Source organism: Polyodon spathula, chromosome 49 (assembly GCF_017654505.1).
Source record: "Polyodon spathula isolate WHYD16114869_AA chromosome 49, ASM1765450v1, whole genome shotgun sequence".
NCBI lineage: Eukaryota > Metazoa > Chordata > Actinopteri > Acipenseriformes > Polyodontidae > Polyodon > Polyodon spathula.
The window spans coordinates 412,019-437,018 of NC_054582.1; the positions used below are offsets into that span (position 1 = coordinate 412,019).

At 44.6% G+C, this 25,000-nt stretch overlaps 2 protein-coding genes across 3 annotated transcripts in view; both read left to right on the plus strand.

Moving 5' to 3' along the window:
- Positions 1-1,508: 1,508 nt before the first annotated feature.
- On the plus strand, positions 1,509-12,752 carry LOC121306708 (histone-lysine N-methyltransferase EHMT1-like). 2 transcript variants are annotated; one of them, XM_041238585.1, is made up of 20 exons: positions 1,509-1,833; positions 2,073-2,216; positions 2,457-2,692; positions 3,151-3,220; positions 3,269-3,441; positions 3,809-3,891; positions 4,232-4,338; positions 4,750-4,872; positions 5,005-5,106; positions 5,460-5,476; positions 6,065-6,152; positions 6,224-6,378; positions 7,091-7,255; positions 7,720-7,864; positions 8,187-8,264; positions 8,346-8,461; positions 8,898-8,984; positions 9,362-9,440; positions 9,819-9,994; positions 10,387-12,752. In XM_041238585.1, the coding sequence occupies exons 1-20, from the start codon at positions 1,597-1,599 to the stop codon at positions 10,577-10,579; spliced, it is 2,574 nt and encodes an 857-aa protein (XP_041094519.1). In that variant the 5' UTR covers positions 1,509-1,596; the 3' UTR covers positions 10,580-12,752. The 2 variants fall into 2 exon arrangements, with proteins under 2 accessions (XP_041094519.1, XP_041094518.1); XM_041238584.1 differs by having other exon boundaries at positions 3,151-3,441.
- Positions 12,753-16,573: 3,821 nt separating this feature from the next.
- LOC121306674 (voltage-dependent N-type calcium channel subunit alpha-1B-like) overlaps positions 16,574-25,000 on the plus strand; it is a 71,454-nt gene continuing 63,027 nt past the window's right edge. Inside the window, exons 1-3 of the mRNA XM_041238504.1 lie at positions 16,574-17,515; positions 20,420-20,525; positions 22,377-22,516. Coding sequence (XP_041094438.1) covers positions 17,256-17,515; positions 20,420-20,525; positions 22,377-22,516 — 506 coding nt within the window. The 5' untranslated portion in view covers positions 16,574-17,255. The remainder of the gene's footprint in view (positions 17,516-20,419; positions 20,526-22,376; positions 22,517-25,000) is intronic.

Consider the following 25,000-nt stretch of genomic DNA (forward strand, 5'->3'; position numbering starts at 1 on the left):
CGATGTTTGCAGGTGGAAGAGGTGGAACAGGCCTCCGAGGAATCTGCCGATGAAGAAGGCGGTGGCGAGGAAGAGGGGAATGAGTCAGATTTGGTAAAACTAAAAAGTTTATTGTGTTCCATTTTACCTTCCCCCCTGAAATGTTTTTTTTGTTTCTAACCCTCTTATCACTTTCATCCCCAGAGCTCCGAGTCCAGCGTAAAGAAGAGGTTAAAAAAGAAAGGGAAGAGTGATAATCCCTGGCTGAAGCCGTCAAGGAAGAGAAAACGCAAGATTAAAGTGAAAACCACCGGCTCCTCTGGTAAGTCAGGCGGCGCACGGCGAGAAAGCAATGGTCTTCATGCAGGATTCAAAGACGGGAATTCCTATTCAGTGGCCTGCCTGGTCTACACAAGGTCAAGCTTTGACTCCAGGTGTTGAACCTGGGCTGTAGGACTCTCGTGACGTGAGCTGCTGTTTAATCCCAGAACCCTGAGAACCGCATCGGTAGTGGATCCAGCTGCACTGGCGAGGGCTTCAGCATGAACAGCACCATCTGCAGGATAGGAAGGTGCCTGTCTGTTTGTGATGGGATGTGTACAAGACCTTCTCTACTGAGACGCTGGGAGGGGAGTGGGGTTGGCGTGTCGTCTTCTCTGACAGAAAGCCCTCCTTTCAGGATGGTGCATGTCGATTTTGCATGGTGCAAGCTGTTTGTGCGACTGGTAACTTTTGGTAATGTTTTCTTTCTTGCGTAGGGGCTGAAGCTGAGGTTCAGCTTGACTGCAGTAGAGAATACACGGAGGTGCCACTTGACTCTTTGGATCTGGAAGTTCAAGAGCAGCTTTTGTCTTCACAGCACAAAGGTAAGGAAAAAAAGACATTGCTTAATCCTGATCCTGTTACTAAAGAGGGGTTAAGATAAAAAAAAAAAAAAAGCCACCAATCAGACCAACCTGGACTTCAGTCTGTGTCCTGGTGGTGGTCAAAGGTATTGCACTTTTTTTTTTAACTCCATAGTGCTTGGAGGTGTTCTACCAAGGCACGACTGCTGCCATCTGCTGGGAGAGAGCGTGACTTAAAAGCTGCTGGTTTCTATTAGGGGAAGAAAATAATAGATAGGCAAACTAATACAATATCAAGTACAGAGATAGGAATACGACTCCTATTGCGTAACAGTAGAGATCCGTGCCTGGTTTTACCATGAGTTTTTAATAAGACACAGCTGAGCTGTCCAGGTAAGAACAGGGAGAGTGGATGAGTGTGTGTGTGCGCGCGTGTGTGCGCTTCTTGTGTTGTACATAGTCTTGGATGACAAACTGTGTCGGGTGATCTTCAGTGTCATAAGATTAAATTCTCCCTGTTTTTTGTGTTTCTTTGCTTTGGTCTAGAAATGGCAAAAACTGTTAAGGCAATACAATTCTGTATTTATGTGTATTTGTTAACTCTGATTTTTAATGAAGGGGCTTCCAGTGACTCTGAAGCCATGGAGGCTGATGCCGTGCAGGAACTCCCTCTTTGCAGCTGCCGAATGGAAACCCCCAGAAACAGAGAGATCCTCATCCTGGCCAACAAGAAGTGCATGGCTACAGAGAGCAGAGATGGAGAGGTCAGTGCATGGCTACAGAGAGCAGAGATGGAGAGGTCAGTGCATGGCTACAGAGAGCAGAGATGGAGAGGTCAGTGCATGGCTACAGAGAGCAGAGATGGAGAGGTCAGTGCATGGCTACAGAGAGCAGAGATGGAGAGGTCAGTGCATGGCTACAGAGAGCAGAGATGGAGAGGTTAGTGCATGGCTACAGAGAGCAGAGATGGAGAGGTCAGTGCATGGCTACAGAGAGCAGAGATGGAGAGATCTGCTGTTGCACGAGGTGGGCTGATTTCTGCTAAGGGTTGTTAAACTGGAGATTATCCAGCAATGAACAAGACCCTTGTGGGAATTGCCATACTGTAAAACGATTTGGGGTTTTTTATTTTGAGAAATAGAAAGCATTGGAATGGAGACTACTTCTCCTTCTCCCAAGAGAAAATGGTCCTGGTTTGAGGGCTGAAAACTCTTAAGTGTGGAACGTTTCCTTCCCTTCTGTGTGCAGCTGAGTCGGTGCTTGAGCGGTGTGGTGAAGCAGGAGATGATGCGCCCATCCAATAACGTGCAGCAGCTGGTGCTGTGCGAGGAGCACAGGGCCAGGATGGTGAAGCACCAGTGCTGCCCAGGCTGTGGGTTCTTCTGTACAGCTGTAAGTGTGGGTGGGCACGATTGTACCGCCTGAACTTTCCTATCTATGTTTCTATCATATAAGGTTTTTTTTTCCCCCACAAGTTTTGGCAGGGCAGCTTCTTGATCTCCATATATTTCACCCAACCTGTTATTTAAAGTATCCTGTCCAAGGGGATAGTAGTAAGCAGATAGAAATTGCAATGTATTAAGTGTGTGTGTGTGTGTGTGTAGATCTTTATTTTATTTTATTTTTTTGTAGGGTACATTCATGGAATGCCAGCCAGACAGTCGCATCACCCACCGCTTCCACAAGGCCTGTGCCTCTGTGCTCAGCGGGTTGAGTTTTTGCCCTCACTGTGGGGAGGAGTCCCTGAAGGCGAAGGAGGTGACGATAGCAACAGCAGACACGACCTCCACCTCGATGGTGCCCCTCGTCCCGGGACAGGAGGTGAAGGAAGAGGCGAGGATGCCAGCTGCAGACACTACCACAGGAAGGCAGGCTAAACCCTTTTTGATTTGTTTCATAAAGAGCCTTCGTATTCATGTTGCCCTTCTCATCCAAGAATAAGGCTGAATGTAGTGCATCGCCCTGTAGAATAAACACATTCTGCTTCATAAAGTCAAATGAAACCTGCTGAATAATGGAACGTTAACATAATGAATTGCATATCGCTTTGTAATTTTCCACATAATGAAAAATTTAAAAACTTGACATCTTGAAATCTAACATGAAATACTGTACTACTATTCTGGCTTCCAGTAGACTTTTCTGCTATCATTTTATAGTTTCCTTTGATTACATTATATTTAAATAAAATATCAAAATTTCGTTTCATATAGGTTTTAACTTTTTTTTTTTTTTTTTATTATTATATCTCAATCCTAAAATTCTAGGTGATGCAAAACGTTTTTACTTTTTAGCATATTGTAATTTTTTTTAATTCTGTTTCCAGCAATCACCGGATGAAGCTGCAGAGCGAGAGCAAGGTGCAGAGTTCCGCATGGAAAGCGTGTTTCTCAGAGGGCTCCGAGTCGCCAGGGCGTTCCAGCAGCTCCAGGGCTGGGGCTGAGGGCTCCGAGTCGCCAGGGCGTTCCAGCAGCTCCAGGGCTGGGGCTGAGGGCTCCGAGTCGCCAGGGCGTTCCAGCAGCTCCAGGGCTGGGGCTGTGACAGCGGCGTCGAGTCTGCAGCAGGGAGTCTCCAAAGAGACCCTGGAGAGCATCCTCATTGCTATGGACGCAGAGAAGTGAGCGGCTTGCTTTTCTTACACGACTTTGTGAGCGTTCAGAAGCTGCAAGGTCTTCCTTTGCAGTCTGGCTTGGTTTGCAATGGACCCAGTATTAGGATGAATGATGTTGTTCTTTAGTCTCTCCCCAACAGTAAAGAAAGCAACAAAAACATGAGGTGCATCTTCTACAGGGCTGTCCTGGGGAAAATACACAAGAACGTGTGCACGCTTGTTCGAGTAGTGATTGTGTGCGACTGATAAAGGCACAGACACTTTGAAACACTGTGTGTTCGTTGTCATTTTCACTGGGGCGATTTCATTTTGCTTTCAGCTTCAGTAGTTCTTAACGTGTTTTTTTCATATATATTTTTTTTTTTAATTACAGACCCAAGAAACTTCGATTTCACCCCAAGCAGCTCTACATCTCAGCCAAGCAAGGAGAGCTGCAGAAAGTCTTGCTGATGCTGGGTATGAGCTTGCTGTGTGTGTGTGTTCCTGCCTAGGTTCTAGAGCGGACCTGCGCTCTGCATCCTGTGCTGTCCGGTCACAGCGTTGTTGTACTTTTATCAACCTGAGGTTTGATCAGATACAAGTTCAAAGTTGGGTGGCGTGGGCTGATCAAGGCCAGTCAGCTCAAACACCGATTTTAACAGTATTGCCTGCTATCTCTGAATTAACTAGAGCATCTTTTTATAGTTGAAATATTGGCTCATTGTAACAAACGCTGCTTGCAGTTTGTTAGGGGAGGATGCGTCTGCACTGAAAAGCTAACTTTGTGTGTGTGTGTGTGTTTTCACCCCCCCTCTAGTGGAAGGAATTGATCCTAACTTTAAACTGGACAGTCAGAGCAAGCGCACTCCACTGCACGCAGCGGCAGAGGCAGGTCACAGGGAGATCTGCCACATGCTCGTGCAGGTATGTGTAAGGCAGGAGAGAGGATTCACTGCAGCAGTGTGACGCTTCCATTTGCTGTTCCTCTTTCTGTGTTCAAAGTCTGCTGTGTTGAGAGATACAGTTGAATAAAATGGATCGCCAGCTGTCTCTTGCTGTTGTGCTATTGTCTTATCCAGTTCTGATTTTGTAAAGTACTTCAAAGTCTTGAGTTGGAGCTCAGTGGGATGCACTGACACCTGTTCATTTTTTAATTCTATTGAAGAGAGTAAGAATTCATCCCTGTAGCGTTCAGGTTCTGAGCATATACCAGGCTCTTGCTGATTCTAAATTCCATTTGCTGATTCTAAGTTCCGTAGCGTTTCCAGTACCTGAGCTCCTGTAAGAGGGCTGGTCCAATGGCTACGTGGTTAAAGTGGCCCTGTCTCTCTGTAGGCCGGTGCTAATCTGGATATGTGTGACGAGGACCAGCGGACACCGCTGATGGAGGCTGCAGAGAATGACCACCTGGACACTGTGAAATACTTGCTCAAGGCAGGAGCTGTAGTAAACCACAAGGTATCTGCCTGGGGTGCTTTTACACTGGAACTAGCCCGAGGACCTACAGTCTCATATCTATCCCTCTCTCTGTGCCTGTATCTCTCTCTCTCTCTCTCTCAGAAATGTAAATGAATGCTTTTTTGATTTCAGGATGCGGAGGGTTCAACATGTTTCCATCTGGCTGCCAAAAAAGGGCATTACGAAATCGTTCAGCACCTGCTGTCCACGGGGCTGATAGATATAAACTGTCAGGTAATGGAACGCTGTCTCTCTGTGTGTCTGTGTCTCTCCTCTCTCTCTCTCTCTCTCTCTCTCTCTCTCTCTCTCTCTCTGTCCACGGGGCTGATAGATATCCCTGATTTCCATCCCAGAGGCACATTATTATGAACATGCCTTTGCAGTACCGGTAACGTGATGCATTGTGATGGGTTCTGAAGGTGTGTTCTCTGAACAGTACTTGCCAAATCTCACTCCTGTTTCTGTAATTTTACATGCAATCAGCTGACACAGCTGGAGAAGCTGGCACGCCCCTGTTTCTTGTCGAACCCCAGCCCCTGTATGTAAAGAAAGCACCGCTGGAGCCTCTCTGTGATTTGTACTTTCAGGATGACGGTGGGTGGACGCCTATGATCTGGGCTACAGAATACAAGCATGTGGATCAAGTGAGGCTGCTTCTGTCTGGAGGAGCTGACATCAACATTAGAGACATGTCTCTCTCTCAAGCATTCTCTCTCCTCTCTCCTCTCTCTGCTCTCTCTCTCTCTCTCTCTCTGTCTCTCTCTCTTGAGAATGTTAAAGGTTTCCCTGATTTACAGAGTTTGGAATACATGTGTTATAAATTAATGCAGTGCCCAACCGTGCAGTTTGCCTTTAAGTTGTGTTTGTGTGTGTGTGTGATGTTCCAAATATGAACAGTGTTACATTATTATGAATTTGCCATGCAGTACCGCTGACACAGCATTGAGAAGGGCACTGAAGGTGTGTTATTGTCAAGGTATCTGAACAGTACTTGCATGTTTTTAAATATGAACAGTGTTACTCCTGTTTCTGTAATTTTACATGCAATCAGCTGACACAGCTGGAGAAGCTGGCACGCCCCTGTTTCTTGTCGAACCCCAGCCCCTGTATGTAAAGAAAGCACCGCTGGAGCCTCTCTGTGATTTGTACTTTCAGGATGACGGTGGGTGGACGCCTATGATCTGGGCTACAGGCCTATGATCTGGGCTACAGAATACAAGCATGTGGATCAAGTGAGGCTGCTTCTGTCTGGAGGAGCTGACATCAACATTAGAGACAAGGTAAGCCTGCCTGCGATTTTACTGCGGATCTGTGTTTTCTGTACTCTTACTCCTTTTTCTTTTTCGAACAGGAGGAGAATATTTGCTTGCACTGGGCAGCTTTTTCCGGGTGTGTTGAAATAGCTGAGATCTTGCTAAACGCCAAGTGTGATCTTCTCGCAGTGAATGTCCATGGAGATTCTCCGCTGCACATTGCAGCCAGAGAGAACCGGCTTGACTGTGTGGTGTGAGTATACAGAGTGACTAGCGTGCCCTGACCGTCGCAGGCACTGTAGACGAGCGGGGCCTTCATATCAAAGCATTGCCTCTCCTCTTTCATTATACTCCTGCTGTTGTTTTTCTACAAGCGCTCAAGGTGCTTTGCTTCTCGTTTTTGTAATCTTGCTAACATGATTTTGTTCTCCTTGAATGACGACATGCCAAAAAAATGGATTGTTCGCGAGGCCACGAAACGAAGAGCAAAAACAACATGAAAATTTTGTTTACTAAAACAGGTTCTTAAAAAAAAAAAAAAAAAAAAAAAACAGAAAAAAAAGAAGCTGACCGTCGCAGGCACTGTAGACGAGCGGGGCCTTCATATAAAGCATTGCCAGTCCTCTTTCATTATACTCCTGCTGTTGTTTTTCTACAAGCGCTCAAGGTGCTTTGCTTCTCGTTTTTGTAACTTTAACATAGAAGCCATGCCTTTTTAGCTGAAACACGTTCCATTCCTTGCTAAGGGCATCAGCACCTTGAACATATGGCCCAGTCTCTAGTCACCATTTTGCACAGAGAAATATAATGCCTACGATAACGGTTGACCATGCTCCAAAAATGGAGTGACTGGTGATAGAAGCCATGCCACCCAAGCTGAAACACGTTCCATTCCTTGCTGAGGGCATCAGAGTGTGCGTACCCATGTGCAGCAGTGATGGGTTACCTGCTGTGCGTTCCCGCAGGCTGTTCCTGTCCCGCGGCGCTGATGTTAACTTGCAGAACAAGGAAGGGGAGACGCCTGTGGAGTGCTGCAGCCTCGGCTCCCAGGTGTGGGCTGCTCTGCAGGCCAATAGAAAGCTGAAGGACGCAGCCGCTAACAGAAGCAGCCAGGAGAGAGTTGTGAACAGGTAGGTTTGATTACTTGATCTACTCAGGCACAGCATGCAGTTCTACAGTACAATGATTTAAGCTGAAGCCAGGAGCTCTCTGATTTTGTTTCTGCATACTGTATTTATATGGATAGGAGCACCTCTAAAGTATTTATTTTGTGTAAGTGTCAGCAGCTATATTTTCAAGGCGTTTACTCCAGTCTTAACTCCTACTATTTATTATTTATTTAAGTTCTGCATTTCAAGTCCGCTCCAGCGCACCCAATGAGTTAATTTAGTTTTTTTAACAAGTGGAAACGCTTTGAAAATATGAGCTGATATGTGATTCTACTTCACGATTGTTACTTTTGAACCTGTTTGAAAGACGTTAATATACAAAGACGCCACTGCAGCAGAGCTGAGTTCAGTGTTGAGGTTTGGCGCGTGTGGGAGGGTGGGTGCCCATGCGCAGTGCTTAGTCTGTCTGTTCTGGGGGTTCACAGAGACATCGCCCGGGGGTACGAGCGGGTCCCCATCCCCTGTGTGAACGGAGTGGACAGCGAGCCCTGTCCCGACAACTACAAATACGTTCCAGACAACTGCGTGACATCCCCCATGAACATCGACCGCAACATCACACATCTACAGGCAAGGGCGTCTCCTCGGCAGCATGCTGTTTAAAAAATACATCTCAACGGTTTGAGAGAGAGAGAGAATGAAATAGTTTTATTATTAATTATTCTGTTCTTGACTGTAGTAGGCTTCTTTCTTTCTTTGAAAACTCCTCAAACTTTATTTCATTCATTTAAAACAGACTTCAAGAAAAACACAAATCACTTAGTCTATAGTTACTTGCTCTTTTTACATGATTTTAGTGCAGATTGAGGACTGTTCCCAAAGCACATGTCACTCGTTCTGTTACAGTGCTGTTATAAATGTCCAATGTACCCTTCCTCTCTTACCCTTTCAGTACTGCGTGTGTAAGGAAGATTGCTCCTCTGCCAACTGCATGTGCGGTCAGCTGAGCTTGCGCTGTTGGTATGACAAGGTGAGTCAGTGTTATTAAATACAGGAGCCAGACCTCCTGCAGTAACAATGCTCCGCTCACTGTCTCTCCCATCGCTCCTAGGAGGGTCGCTTGCTGCCGGAGTTCTGCAAGAACGAGCCGCCCCTGATATTTGAGTGTAACCATGCTTGCTCCTGCTGGAGGAACTGCAAGAACAGAGTGGTGCAGAACGGACTCCGGTAACCAGCTGCCATTCTCATTGCTCCATGGGTGTAAAAAACACTCATTGTATTATTATTTGGTGTGTGTCTCAGTTTAGAAAGTGTCGTCTCTGGCTGGAAATGTGTGATTTGGTCATTGAATTTGCTACTGTACTGGACAATGCAAAGTGGGCACAGCAGGAGCTACTGCCCTGGAAGACACACTGTGGATGGAGCTCAGAGTTTTTGGCAGGATTTTAATCCAATTTAAAATGTGGTGCTTTGTGTGTTTTGTATTTTACTGGGGACTTCAGCAAACTCACTCCCTGCAATGCAAGCTGCTCTCTTTCTTCAGAGCTTGCTCATATATATATATATATATGTGTGTGTGTGTGTGTGTTTCTGTTTTTTTTCTCATGTCAGCACAGGCCTGCATCCCTGTGTTTTGCTGATTTTATTGATTTATTTATTTCAGAATCCGGCTGCAGCTTTTCCGAACGAGGAGGAGTGGCTGGGGTGTGCGTGCCTTGCAGGACGTTCCGGATGGCACCTTTGTGTGCGAGTGAGTGCTCTCCCGTTCACTTCTCACAGAAGTCACTACCGTCGACTGTTAGGTTCAGAGCAGGTTGTTTGGTTCCGATCTGGCGACCTGCTGTGCCGTCTGGTTTTTAATAGGTCATAAATCATGATTTGATTATTTTATTTATTTATTTACGTGCATTTGTCCAAAAAATTAATCTGAGCCTGGTGTGTCCCAGGCTTTGTATGCAGAATCGATGCATTAAATGTGCAGGCAGTGAGACTCTGGTATAGACTTGTTTCTCTTGTATTTTGAGTTTGGTGTGATGTGGTCAGGTTTGCATGTTTTTTTGAGTAGCTTGAACCATTGGAATTCAATCATCCATCCTTCCTTTCTTCCTTCCTTGTCTCGTTTTCCAGATATGTTGGAGAAATCATATCGGATTCGGAGGCTGACGTGCGGGAAGACGATTCCTACCTTTTCGACCTGGATAACAAGGTACCGTTCCCTGCTTCTCCTCTTGCTCTGATTTGTGGAGACATTGGGTTTGTTCTGCAGGTATGGGGCACAGTTTTGAACCCCAGCACAGTGGCTGCCTTATTTCCACTGTGTTTTTACAGTGAATCTAGGCTTGTGTCTGACACATCTTTCAAACAACGAATGCCTGTGCTCGCCATTCATTCAAGCGTCCGGTCTGCTTTTCTAATAAACTCTCTCTTGGATACCCGCGACTCGCACGATGTCTTGCTCTTCTTGGCGGTCCGCGGTTGTTTTAGCTGATTTTTCTCACTTTCTGAATTGCATTGTTCTATCGGTGTTAATCAAGTTTTTTGCTTTAAAAATAAGCATTCTCTCTGATGCCTTTCCGCCACCCAGGTTGGACGCGTGTATTGCATTGATGCCAGTTTCTACGGCAACATCAGTCGGTTCATAAACCACATGTGTGAGCCCAACATCTTCCCTGTGAGAGTCTTCACATCCCACCAGGACCTGCGATTTCCCAGGATCGCCTTCTTCAGCAGCAGGCACATCAACGCTGGAGAGGAGCTGGGGTAAAGGGACACCTGTGTGTTAAACTGGCTGTACTAACAGAGTGATAACAGCACTGCCCCCCCCCCCCCCCCCCCCCCCCCCCTTAAAACACAGGGATTTCTGATATTAACCAAACAGCTCCTTCCCTTGTTAAGTGACATGCTTTGCAGCCACTGAAGTAAAATCACCTAGGAAGTGAAACAACAGTTAGACTTCCTGCAAATAAGGCAAGCAAACTGAGGTCTTCGTGTAGTACCAGCAATCCTGACTTCATAATGGAAATGTCTGTATTGAATGTGGTTTTATATAGGAGCTGGTGTCATATAATATCGCTAGCTTTTGAGATACATCAGTCTATCTGTACAAAAAAACAAATGGTATAAGATAGATGGATATTTTTCTCTTTTTGCAGGTTTGACTATGGAGATCGGTTCTGGGAAATCAAAAGCAAGTATTTCAGTTGCCTGTGCGGCTCGTCCAAGTGCAGACACTCAGCTGAAGCCATCGCACAGCAGCGAGCAGACTCCTCTCCAGTCACCAGCCATGAGAACGGAGTCCCTGATACCAGCTCCTCCACCACCACCACCCCTCCCAGACCTTCCTGAGACACGTCCCCAGAGCCAGCCAGGAGAGCAGAGTCCCTGACACCAGCTCCTCCACCACCACCACCATCACCCCTCCCAGACCTTCCTGAGACACGTCCCCAGAGCCAGCCAGGAGAGCAGAGTCCTTGACACCAGCTCCTCCACCACCACCACCATCACCCCTCCCAGACCTTCCTGAGACACGTCCCCAGAGCCAGCCAGGAGAGCAGAGTCCTTGACACCAGCTCCTCCACCACCACCACCATCACTCCTCCCAGACCTTCCTGAGACACCAGAACCAGCCGGCAGACTCTGCTCCTACTTAGGAACATGGCTCTATCCACAAGACCCTTCGGATCAACCCTTGCAGCGCCCGGACACTTCACTCCCCTCACCCTGGCATACACGGTGACAGGGATGTCCAGCAGTTTGAATCGTGGGCAGGTTGTTTTGTTCTATGGTCTTGCCTGAGCTCACACAAGGGTAGGGCTCTGGATCGTTCCGGTCATGCAAGCATAGTTCTGAGGACGGACCACAACCAGCCATGGAGGCTTGCTGCCTCACTGACTCCTCCTCCTCCTTTTTATTATCCTTTTTTTCCTAGTAAGCATCTCTACAGGTTTAGTTTGTCCCAGAGATGATTTCAAGTGTTGCCCAGTAAATGCAGCTACAAAGGGCACCGTTTGGTTTGCAGAAGCGACTTTCTGTTTTGGAGATTTCTGCAGCTGTCGTGTGATTTAACTGGGTGTTCATTTTTTTTATAGCTACATACATGTACTCTAGACCTACAGCAGTGAGTCTTCTCTAAGAAGTGTTTATGAGGACATGCTTCGCAGGAATGCAAGAGGCTGACGTTCACCTTGAATTGGCCTCTGTGGCCTTTCTGGTCCTTTTACATTAACGTATCATTCGATAATATAAGCACCACAATCTGGAGGATTTCTTGTTATGTTGTATTCGTCAACTTTCCATTTTTTGATTTCATAAATACGCTTCTGATAAAGGATTGGCGTTGGCACATTTTAACGTTGTGTGTGTTTTTTAGTTTAAATAAGTGTGTGTGTATGTGGTTGTGTGTTTGTTTTTTGTCATTCCCTACACATTGCTCTCACCTGTGTGCTTTAACATGGAGAGGTGAGCCGTGTGCAAGCTTGGGCTTCCCTGCCACCACTGCCTCCCAGTGGCAGTCTGAAAAGGGTTTGCATTGATTTCTTCTTTTCTGTTCCTACTTGTTAATCCTGAGCTCTAAACACCGTGTGTTTATAACTCCTCCGCGGCTGAGCCCTTGCCAGATATGTTAGGAATTCCAGAACTGCTTGTGAACCCCCCCCCCCCCCCCCCCCAACCCTTTCCCAATGTTTATTACAGACACCAGGTGAAGGAAAATTATTCACTACTTACAAGCTGCTTTTGTCATCACACAAACTGAACAGCATCTAATGAACTTGGCTGGGAGGGGAGTCTCTGCTATGCAAAGCCAGGACTTTCTTTTTTTTTTTTTTTTTTTTTTTAAACAAATAGCCATGCACTTTGGGGATAATTAAAAGTAAAGTGACGATTGACGGTCCAGAAAGGTCTACCAAAGCTTTCAATTTTTGATTGCAAATTTCTAAAACGTCTTTTTTTTTTTTTTTTTTTTTTTTTTTCTACCCGTGTGCCAGCCTGCAGTTATCGGCAGGAGTTTTCGGTTTTTTATTTTATCCTGCGAGACATGAGCCTGTCTGTTCACCAACAAGTTGATGCAGGACATCCGAGAGCGAGACAAACGTTGTCATGTTTTTTTTATTTCATTTACCTTGTAATGAGGAAGTGCTATGGGGGCAAAGATTAATGGTGCTGATCGCGGTGTGCGTGTTTGTTTGTATTTTAATACTCACCAAGTGAATCAATACTAGTCGTTTCTCTTCCCCTGCCCAGTTTTATTTTAATTTCAATTTTCTTATTGTAGTTTAGTCTGTACAAAAGCTGCCATCTTACACTTGGTGGCAAAACTACTCCTGATCTCTGTACATGTTTATGTGGATAGAACAGTACAGTCTCCTGTGCAGACTCGCTCCTTGAGCTATTAAATACAAAAAGGTGTTTTTAAAAGTTTCCGTTACAGATTTCTGCACAATTGAGAGCAAAAATGTGTTGCCCATCTTTATTGGTTGTACCTTTTTTCTTTTTCAATAAATTTACTACTAATAAAAAAGCTTCTGTGGTGTTGGTGATCTGAAACATGATTTCCCAGGTTGGATTAAGCTGGTGTGAACCACAAACTGCAGGGATGGTAACAAGACTCCTTTTGCATATCCATTCCAGGTTTTATTACAAGCATGATTTAGCCACAGTGTGTGTATGCAACAGGCTCTGGTGTGTCTTATTAAACTCCTAGTAAAACCAGGAATGGATCAGCCCGTTGTGCAGCGGGAGTCTTGCTCCCACCCCTGCCCTGAATAAAGGAGGGTGGAACTCATTTAAAATGATGCGTTTTAATAATGACCAAGACTGGTAACGGATTGTATATTAAACGAGAAAATGAATCTGCTGAGCTTATAGGAGATAGGAATTTCATTTCACAGCCAGTATTTGGGGAGCAATTTGATATTTTCTTCTTCAAGCTGTGCATGATGCAAACTGCATACAATATTGCCCTAACAGTGAGGTACCTGTTGCAGCCTGACAATACGAACACATATCCTCAAATAAATAGAACTGCAGTATTGGCTGAACGTCCACAGTGAGGATGGCTCTTAGTAAAAACCTTTTTGAGGTCTTTATTTTTTACCTTTTGATTTAATTGGAATTATACTTGACGTATAGCGCCACCTGGTGCTAAGCTTTTGAAGCAGTAGTTCTTGCTCATCAGAAGCCTCTCATTGTGTGCCAGCAGGCAGTGAGTTGTTTTGACTGCACAATGTTTGCCCTGTTCCTTGGTGTTCCCTGTCCAGGCTGCTTTAATGTGTTCTGCTGCTCCTGTCTCTCCACAGTGAGGAACGTTCCTTTGTTGTTGGTTTGATAAACTCACTTACTGGGGTGGCAGGAAGTGGCCTTTCCGTGGGACTGGAGCCGAATCAGGAAGCTTCTGATTGCTTCGTTTTCCCCAAGAACACTTTCAGCAAATCCCAGCCTCTCCTATGGCACACTAATGCACTGTGGGCTGGAATTGAAGGCTGTGATAGACTTTTTGGGGAGCTAAAGTGATCCCATTTATTATTATTATTATTATTATTATTATTATTATTATTATTATTATTAATAAAATTTGGAGTTGCCTTACAAGAATTCTCTAATTGATCCAGACTCAAGATGAGCCAGAAACGGCTCAACGGATACTCCAAATGGGACGAGAGGAGGTCAGCCCTGGTCTATGGTGAGCGACTTTTATATCTGAGCTGAATTTAGAAGGACGTTCAGAAACATTTGAGCTTCAACTCTGGCTGAAGTGTGCTTCAACTTGACACTCTTAAATGAGTACCAGTGCTAAACAGTGCTGTCACTATGTGCTGCTGTTAGCTCTATTAATAATATGTACCATACCAGAAAAACAGTAACTTTGACTATTGTGAGCAGAATCAAATTAATAACTACCCTTTAGAATTGTTTCAACAGATTTTCAGTGGAAATGTGCGTGTGTGTATATATATATATATAATTTGAAGTTACTAATGTATAACGCTGTATATCATGTTTTGGACTGGGCCTCCGGAACGCTTGTTTTAGTGTTTCAGTAAACCTCAATATGCAAGTTCTTTCCACATTGTAGTTTGCTCATGAGCCAGTACTCAACCGAAGTTCTACATTGCCGACAGCAGAGGGCGCTGTTTTACCACACAGATAATCATTTTTTTAAACCTATAATATTTAACATTTAACTGCAACAGTAAATAAATTCACTAGTGTATATGACAGAGAATTGGGGTAATTATCCAATCCTCCTTCTTCTTCTTCACATATGCCCAATTCCGAACAGGCCTGCGCTCCATTGCGTTCAACAACTTGAACATGTTAACGCTCGGGGTAGAGAAGGGGACGTGGGCCAGGCAGGCGAAGAGTACCCATGTGAGCCAGGACAGCCGGCGGGACAGACACCGGGGTGAGCAGACCGACGGGTCGGACGCTGAGACAGTCTCCGCGGCGCAAGGGTCGCAGGGCTTGCTCGGTAAGAGGTCTCACTGCCGCTATTTCACGCGGCGGTCTGGGGCGGATTTGCAGTCTGCATGCGTGCAGTCGGTCTGCGAGACGGATCAAGGGAGGTTCGGTTCTGAAGTGAACCCGCCGGACATGATCAGGATTCACGAGCAATACAAAGTTCACGCCTCCGAGATACTTCAGCCCTGGAGCTGCAGGTAGGTTACAACTCCGCTCACAATTAAAGCAACAGTCCAGGCTGAAATAACCAGCCTAGACACGAGAGGGCACCAGAGTACAACAAAACCTGCTTTCGCTTGGCTTGGGTGCAATTGCATTAAACACTGCTGTACAACAAACAGGAACGTGTGCGTGTGTGCCCTTAATGTGAAGCGAAGTGCAGTAAAGTACAGTGGAAGCATAGGCAGCATTGCAAACCCCCCAAAACATGACACTCCATGGTAAACTTGCGCATTTATTGAGATGTGTGTGTGTGTGTGTGTGCGCAGTGATCCTCGCATTGCATTTCGCAGGGCAGTGACGCTTGCTCTGTTAGCTGCCCCGGGTCCGCTGAAGGATGACTCCTTGCAAACGACAGCCGCTCCACAGAGTGGAAATGGAGTCACTGGGGCATTGGATTACACGGCGCCAGTGTGCAGGGCGGAGGCCGCTAACATTTTTCATATCTGTCTGTCTTTTTTTAGCAATGCACTCCGGAAGAAAAAAATAAATACAATAAACATGCCTCTTTGCAGAGCGACTTGGTGTGGGTGTGACGCATGAGTTACAATATCTGCGTTGATTTATATTCCTCCTTCTTGAAGCAATGATAAGAATGTGAATACACATGAATTGTGTGTGTGTGTGTGTGTGTGTGTGTGTATATATAATATTTTGGGGGGGTTAATTCCTATTTTCAAGCACTGGTCGGCCGCTATATATCTTCCGTTTAATTACGGTATCCGAATAGCACCTGTATACACGCTAACCGTGGTTAAATATATATTCTAAGCTATGTTTGCAGAAAGGGTTTCTAGCATGTATCTGTCATACTACAGTGAGCTGCTGGGTGGCGTGGAGGGCTCTCTGTAGCCGCTTGCACAGCCTCGCCTAGCAACTGTTACCAAGCGACCGGGACATGTCGAGAGTAAAGCTTGAAGAAACTACGCAAGGTTTGGTGTAATATCAGCTTTTATTTGGAAAACGCATTTTAAACAAGCATTTTTAATGCAACGACACAGCAGAGCAGCAGAAACCGTCGTGTTAGTTAGGCGGGACTCCGGGTTAGTTACTTCAGTTTAGCACTAGAGCATCAGCAGCTTAAAATGACTGTAAACCGTAAAGTGTATTAAAACACACACAATGTCTCTTTTATTTCTTTCTCTCTCTCGTTTTCACCACTCACCGGTTGCTTTTGTTCCTTTTGTGTCGTCGTTGAGAGAGAGAGAGAGAGAGAGAAAAAAACCAAACGCTTAGTTGCAGGTAATAGCCCAGTAATAGCAGCTGCCTCTAAGAGGGGCAAAACTCCCCAGCCTGTCCTGCCGCTGCAGCCGTCCACTCAGCACAGTGAATTCAAAATTGCACCCCTTATTCTGAAATTCATAAAACCCCCAAAATTGATCTGGTGTGGGATAGGGCGTGAAAACCACAGTTTAACAAGAGAAATACCGAAAATCAGAGGATACCCTGCCCAGTAAATAAAGAGTAGAGTGTAGTGTGCTGTCTGATCTCGCTGATAGCAGTTTATAAACAGCAGCCCGTATTGATCAGGAGCGGCCGAGCTCTGTGTCTTTCTTGCAGTTTGCAGTGCTGGGGAAGGGATAACGGGGCAGGTGGAGCTGCTCTGCCGATAGGCTCGTTACAGTCACGTGTGCTGCTTCTTAAGGAGACGGAGCTGGTGAAATTGGTTACATTTTTACATTGCAATTGAGATAAGAGAAAGTGGCGCTGCGGCGTGTTATTCTGTTTTAAACGAAATTAAAAGAGAGAAGGAAACATTTTGCTTTGTGACACATTTACTCTCCAGATCAAGACACAAAGAGCTGTCGAATACCCGGGATATCTTTTTTTTTTTTTTCCTTTGTTTTTCAGGAAAAAAATAATCCTGATTGAATTTATTTAATGCACATTTTATTTCTGGCTTCCTGATTTGAATTTCTTGCGTATGCAGGTGCGCAGGTCGGTCGTCGCTGAGCGCACACCTGGATTGGAACGCGTTTGGGAGAGGATCGATCGTCTTCGCCAGGAAAGACGGGGGGAATGAATTGCTTTGCGTTTTAGATTTTAAACTTGCTTTTCTTTTTTTACTGCAAGCTGGATAAAAGAAGAAAGAAAGAAGGACGCAGAATTGAACGGGATTAAAACAACGATCGGAACAAAACACCTAATTATTATTATTAGTAGAAGTAGTATTGTTACAAACCACACGTCTTTATATGTGCGCATATACGTGCAAATATATATGAACAGTACACACCAATGCAAACTGCTACCCGGGATCAATCCTGCGTGTTGTGATGCGTCTTCCTGCTACAGGTTTTGATGCCAGTTTGGATTTTAACTCTTGGGTCTGTACGTTTCTAGAATGGCTATCTTTGGAGACGACCTACCAACCCGCTATGGAGGCGGCGGTCCGCCGGGCGCTGGGCGAGGGGGAAACCGGCAGGGAGGCCCCCAAGTCGCACCAAGGATGTACAAGCAGTCGATGGCTCAAAGGGCCAGGACTATGGCTCTGTACAACCCCATCCCCGTCAAACAAAACTGCTTTTCGGTTAACAGATCCCTCTTCATCTTTAGCGAAGACAATATCATACGAAAATATGCCAAAAGAATAACGGAATGGCCATATCCTTTGTATCGTTTCTGAGAAAGAAACATTGAAAGCGGCACGGGGGGGGGTGTCTCCTATTATTAAACAGTGTCTCTTATTATGATTCTTTCTGTTGTTATTCAATTATAGCGGGGATAGCAGTATAGCAGCGACAGCCTGTCCTATGTGTTACAGTCATTTATTAGAACACGTGGTATCCTAAATTCTATTTCAGTCGCATTCCATTAAGGCACATTAGTTGTACCGCTAATTGAACTGCCCAAATAAAGCACAAAACGCAGCACTGTACTGCAGGATCTTAGCAGCGTGCGTTTCCCATAGGCATCGTTGAGGATCACATCCTTTTGTCTCCAACCTGTTTGCAGGGGCTGTGGCGACCCGGGTGGCTAGCATTTGGGTGGTGTCCTTTTCCTAGCTTACTCCTTGTTCAGCAGCACTTCACTCCCGTCCTTTAATGCGCTGTGTGTAGTAGTGTCGTGCTGTGTGCTGCGCATTAATGCAGTTTTAAAAACAGTTTAGTGACAAGGGTTTAAAACGCCGTGATGTAGATACGGAGCGGCAGTACAGTGGTGCGCATTTCGCTAGCGGACTGTAATGATCAGAATGGACGTTTGCAAGTAAGCGTTGTTAATTCAGTACGTCGTTCGGCATATCAAAGCCTCAGCAAACCCCCGGCGTTTTCATCTAAGCACGTAACTGCTTAATTAAGGTCAATGCAAGGTAGTGGGTGATCTTCCACTGTGAGCTCTTGTGAGTCTCCGGGGGGCCGGCTGTTTTCTTTTCATATCAAATCACTGCCTTATTGATCCCAAAACACCAGCAGTTCTGCACCCGGCTCCTAGCAACCAAGACGGGTCAGCCTGGCGCTTACAATCACACCCATTGGATCCCTGTTAAAAATAATTACACCACGTCTTTCAAATGCAGTTACTCTCCAATACATTCAGAAGTAAACAAATGAATTAATGCGTGCATATTGGTTATAATCACCAACCGCTGACATAGCGCATTGCATCCTAAAATTAAACACACCCGGCAATGTTCTTATTAAAGTTATTTACGTGTCATCCTGATATTGTTTTTCAATATCCACACATTTCCCCAAACAGGTCCGGCTTAGCAAGGCGTGGTATGTAAATAATACTGTAGATTAGTAGCTATTATTATTTTAACAGGCTCTGCAGCTGTGTATTATCAGTGCATTAGTCTGCGTGTGTCTTGTGCGCGGTATGATCAGCTTGCTGGTTTCTCGGCTGCAGTGTTTTCGCCTCAGCAGTTTGTGTACTCTCTCCATGGTCCTGATCTCGCCCACGCCCAGCGGTAAATGACAGAAGCCCAGTCAGAAACCGGGGCCGGCTAATAAAACACGATGAGACAGAGGGCTTTTCTGCGTGGGAGTCTGGCGCAGGGGAAAGTACCCGAGGAATAAAAAAACGGATCGATTCTTTTATACCACCAAACACCGTACCAGCCATTTGTGTGCTGTTGCTTTAGGCGATTCACAGAAGCTCGACAGAGGCAGGAGATGAACGGCGGATTAAATTATTGCGAGGTGCCGCGAGCAGGGACAAAAATGCTGCAAAGCGGTGCGAAAGTTAAACAGCTTGTTTCTCGGGGGCTTTGGTTTGATTAAACAGACTGACACGCAAGCGTTTGTTTCGTGGTTTTAGATGCAAAGAAAATAAGGTGAAAAAAGTCTGCATTACTTATGCCTTTGTTTAAATACAGCTTCGATAATGCAACTGTAAATTGCAGTCTATATAAATAAAACCCATGGAAACAGAGCTTTTAAATAAAATACATGTGTAACTAACAAATATATATATATATATATATATATATATATATATATATATATATATATATATATATATATATATATATATATATTGTACACATTGTTTTATTATATTTATACAAAGCTAATAATAACATCAATATTAAAATGTGTAAAGTCCAGCTATTTTAAAATATGAATATAACCATCTGCATATCCCCTCCAGTCACAGCGTGTACGATTGTACAGTTAAGTTTCCTATCTGTGTATCTATATTTTATAATGCATTATGTTTATTTATTTTTAAAGTTATGGCAACTTCTCGAACTCCATGGAGTTCACACAAACCGTTTTCAAATTTCCTGTACTTTAAAAAGTCGTGATTTGAAGGGGCTGTGCAGTTTGAATTCACTCAGAGTTGCGGGAGCGTGTCTGAGTGCAGCTGTGAAGTCCTGCGTGATGTAATAATGTGGAATGATGCAGTAGTGATGAACACGTGATGAGGGATTGCTTGTGGCATTCTTTAGTAGAATCAGTACTTCAGAAGCTTGCACATTATGATGCCGATTGGTCACTCTAGCATGTTCTTTAAAGCCCGTGCAACGTGGCACCACAATGCTTGCTAACGAAAAGGCCAGGGCACAATGCTGCCTTATTTACCACTGTGGCCGCAGAATGCACAGAGACAGAGACTGAGGGGGAGAGGAGAGGCTTTCTGTTTTAGGTTGCCAGGGTGACCAGATTTAAAAGGCTGCTTTCTGACATTAAACCTGCTAATTTCATCTGGCAAATTCCATTCACATGGGTGCATTTAAAAAAACAAAAAAAACAAACAAAGATATACAGGCAAGAGCGAGGCATTTGCCATGCGTTGACAGAGAGCTCACTGGGATTCACTGGGAAATGATATAGTTGGTACAGTGTGTAATTACATGCACATTCCCTCCACTTATCCTTAAGTGTTATTGATGTTTGAGATGAGCCTTTTAGACCTGCTTCTCCTGGATTAACACTAACACTAAACACAAAGGCTGCTTGGCATTCCGAAACAGAATGTAATACACTTCATGTGCTGAAAGAAACATTGTGTTTGCGTGAAACATTTCCACTTGTTCTTGTTGCCTTCCTTAACCCCTCGCACTCCATTTGAGTACATGATTCTAGCCACAATCATAGCAAACTGCATCGTCCTGGCGTTGGAACAACACCTGCCAGCAAAGGATAAGACACCCATGTCAGCAAGACTGGTAAGTGACAACCATCCTCTAATCAAGTTTTAAAGATGCCTGAAATGCATGTTGAGGTTTTTTTCTCCCAAGTGAAGACTTTTTCCTTGCTTAAAACCACAGCATAATTTTAGACCACAGTGCATGAAGAGCTATGAAATTACATTGTAACACTGTAATTAATAATGATATTACACATTAACTAACATGTAATTACACTGTAATGATCTTGTTAATGCCATCTTGTTACCTGATTTAACACCATGGTTAAGACCACTCTCATGAATTTCCACCAGCAGTAAGGGCATGAACCACGGGTCCTACCCCAGTTATTACCATATCATGTATATGTATGTCCCACAGTCCCTGTACTGCTCTCATCAAGGGGCTGCCAATGCATGGAGGTGATGTAAGGTATCATGTCAAGATGAAAGAATTTATAAAACAGATGTTTTGACTGCTCAGCCCCTTTGGCCAGATTGCTGCTAAAATGTGTCCTGATTTACTAATTCTCCCTCTCCACCAGCCGCTGAAAATACATTTGCTTTGCATTTTGTACCCATGAATCCTACGCCTCTCCTCTTGCTGTGTGTGGAAGCATTCTTTCCAGTTCTGTTTGTAAGCGCTATGCACGGTCCCCCGCTGAGAGCCCTTTTGATTTCTCCATTCCACTCCTTTAAATTGCTGTTGTGAGCTCTCTGGGCTGACACGAGATTTGAAAGAGTGGACACAGGGGTAGCGCTCTTACAGAGGGAGGGCAGAGGCAGCTGGAGCGTTTTCCTTTTTAAGAGAAAGTTATTTTTTTGAAATGTAAAAGCTGTTGAGCTGGGGCATGTTTAAATTATTAACCCTGTCATGAATTGCTTTGGGGGAAAAAAAAACAACATTTTGCTAAGATCCTGCTGCACTCAAACGATGAAGGAATGTTTAACGCAGTACCACCTGTGTTACACGAAGTGCTCTGTTGGTTTGTTTTGAGTCTAGATGTTTTATCTGCAAAAATAGACCAGCAATCTGTAATCTTTTTCCAAACTCCTCATCAAAGAGGCCAGGAAACATTTCTTGCTAATAAATAAATAAATAAATAAATAAAGTATTTTTTTTAGCTTGTTTCCAAACAGCTTTTATCACTCGTGGGGATAGTTTATTTATTTATTCAGACTTGCACATTTGTGGTTTGGAAGTGGAAGCAAAACAGTGCTCGCCACTAACATCTAGAATGCAGATCAGAGCACTTATATGAATCTCTGAGTGTTCATCCCCCAGTCCACTGGTCTGCCTCTGTCTCTGCAGTGGATTAAAGATATAAACAGCTACTGTAGGGAGCCCTCATGCAATCATTTTAATTAGGATGGATATATATATTAGTAATTTAAAAATGAATGCACCATGCGTAGCGCAACCTGAGGCTCTTTTATAAGTGCAAATACATGGGTCTGAATTGGAATTATCTCTGTGATGTGAATGTGATCCTCTGGCTTTACTCAAGAGGAAAGATCTTCTCTGATCAAAGTGAGTATGTGAAATGAATGGCAATTACAGCAGCTACCCCTCCCTCACTCTCACTGCACAGGGAGTTCACTTCAGGTCAAAGTACAAGTATATTCATACAGTAATCTGTTTGTATAAAGCATTACAGGGTTACCCGCTGTTATAATAAATGGTTCAGCATGGAAATGACTTGGTCTTCAGATCTCTGTGAAGAGTTTAATAAGAAAGCGCTGGAAAGAGCAGGTACACATGGATAAGGGGAGCGATATGAAGGTATTCATTAAATGAGGGTGGTGACACACATATACAATACCCTCCCAGTGTCTTCACAGCTCAGATGCTTTGATCTTGCACTAACAAAAAAACATTCTTTCTTTCCAGGACGATACAGAACCCTACTTTATTGGAATATTTTGTTTTGAAGCCGGCATAAAGATCATTGCCCTGGGCTTTGCCTTTCACAAAGGCACCTACCTTCGGAATGGCTGGAACGTCATGGATTTTGTAGTCGTCCTGACTGGGTAAGTGCTTTGAGCAGGGATGTCATGCTGGATTGGTGCTTTGATGATGGAGGTGGCTAATGCAAGCAGTGAGGTCGATGGTCCTGATGGAGAACGTTCAGACTGGGAACCATGTGGAGTTTGTCTCAGTGTATAGAGAAGTATTGCATTTGCAATCTCTGGAAAGCCTTTGTTATTCAGCTTGTGCCCACAGATTCATTTACCAGCAGAGAGGGTTGAACAGTAAAAGCAGGAGTGGATGTGTTTGATTATTGTTTAGGAGGGGCTGTCTGGTTTCAGTTTCTGCCCTGCTGAAATTGCTCCGTGGAGAGCAGTTAAACAGAAGAGCCGCGCGTTCCCTAAACTCCTTCACTGCTGTTGGCAGAGCAATGAATTTAACTTCAGCAATAGAAACAAGACGTTGCCCCAGAATCTAAAACAGTTTGAGCCAGTCCATGTTTTACTGCAAGCTCAAATTAGACAGCACTGGCTGAGCTGGGTGCATGTTTTGTAGATGTTGCATGGAGTCACAGTCAGACCTGGCTGAGCTGGGTGCATGTTTTGTAGATGTTGCATGTAGTCACAGTCAGACCTCGCTGAGTTGGGTGCATGTTTTGTAGATGTTGCATGGAGTCACAGTCAGACCTGGCTGAGCTGGGTGCATGTTTTGTAGATGTTGCATGGAGTCACAGTCAGACCTGGAGTGGCTGATGTCCTGCAATGGCCATGTTGCTGCCCACCCTGCTTTATAAATGTATCATGTGTTTATTTTGTAACTTTAATAACATGTCACTGTGACTGTATGTAGTGGATTCAATCACAACATACAGCCGTTCAGTACATGAAACATGTCATTTTAGCTTTTCTGAAGATTTTTAATCAAACACAGAGAGGTAGAACGAACATGTCCCTACATTCACAACAGGCAAAAAATACAGCACGCGTTTACTGAATTACAGTTGTTTTGCGCTAAATAAATCATTGACTTTAACAAAGCATTCTGCCCTAACGAATAGCAGTGTGCCTTTCCTTGCCGTTTTTTCAGAACGTTCTCTCTCTCTCTCTCTCTCTCTCTCTCTCTCTCTGTGTTGTTTTAAAGACAGCAGGCATGGCGCAGACTGCTTTGTGGATAGGATTCTGCGTCGCGCTGGGATTTCTGACCTGTTTTAAATAAGAACCGAATGAGTGATGATGAATGAACTTTACTCTGAGCCGTTAGTATTAGCTCCTGCATCGTCTGGTACCAGGCAGCTGGGAATTGGGGCTTGCCAATAAAGGCACAGATAAAGGCACACACCTGACACTGTGTCACCAGTGCATTCCTCCCCTGTCTGAGTCACAGCTGCTCACAGTGAAACAGTGTATCAGTGCAACACAATACGTTCTGCTGTGCACTTGATTTAAAAAAGGCTCTGAATTATCTCTGTAAGAGATCAGTAAACGTGAGATCACCAGGCAAGCTGGCCACTGAAATGCAGCCCACCCCGCCTCGTCGCTCACCAGCAAAACAAACAAAGCAGAAATATCGTTTCCAATTTAAACAGGAGGCTACGCTTGCACTGATTAGATATTCTGCCATCTCAGTGAAACGGGGAAGATTATTTTGTCCCTCGGAGCAATAGCAGACCTTTAATTCTGTCCAAATCAGACATTTGGAGCTGCTAATAAGAATATAAATCTAGCCTCCAAAGCCTACATATCTACCTGAATAGAGGGTTAATATATTGCAGACGCACACGGTTCTTCTTGATTGTTCTGGAAAGCACTAGCTCACTCGCTGGCTTGCTGAGAAAAGCAGCTGTATCGCTCTCCCCTAATATTCCCAGGAAACACAGCTGTATCGCTCTCCCCTAATATTCCCGGGAAGCACAGCTGTATTGCTCTCCCCTAATATTCCCGGGAAACACAGCTGTATCGCTCTCCCCTAATATTCCCAGGAAAATGATCTCGCTACCGCCTGCTTGTTACGCAGCGATCGAGCGGAGGTCAGCGCCTCATGCTTTACTCTCGGTTTGCATTTGAAGGTGTTTCGCAGTGCCCATGGTGCCCACCTCCTCCTGCCCTTTGGGTGGCTCTTGGTACCACTCCAGTTCTCCCTAACACTAACCCAGTTCTCTTGGGTCCAGGCCGGTCCTAAGCAGAGGTTCTGGTAATGGGTTTCATGAGGCTGCGCTGGCTGTATCACGAAACAGAATCACCTTTTAACATAGCAAAGCTGTTCTACTTTAGAACACTAGTTGAAGCAGCAGTCTAACGATCTAGCCTGTCCTGCAGTTTGCCTCCAGACTCCAGGGTTCAAATCTGTCTCGAGGCACAAATTTATTTTGCTTTGGATAATTTTACAATACCGGACCTTGTTTTAGTAAACAGTAAAAGCCCTCTTGAATGTTAAAAGATTGAAATTTTATTAACTTCAAATAAACTATGAATTCGATGCCCTTTCACGTCCCTCTGATATGCCAGGCGAATGTGTGCTTCAAAGTTGTTTTTGAAATGAAACAGGTA

Excerpts from the sequence above, each read along its gene's own strand:
- LOC121306708 (XM_041238584.1), top strand. The coding sequence starts at position 1,597 with ATGGCTACAGAGAGCAGAGATGGAGAGGTCAGTGCATGGCTACAGAGA. Across the intron at positions 2,217-2,456 it reads GTGGGTTCTTCTGTACAGCT|GGTACATTCATGGAATGCCA; the intron begins GTAAGTGTGGGT and ends ATTTTTTTGTAG. Across the intron at positions 7,865-8,186 it reads GCAACATCACACATCTACAG|TACTGCGTGTGTAAGGAAGA; the intron begins GCAAGGGCGTCT and ends TTACCCTTTCAG.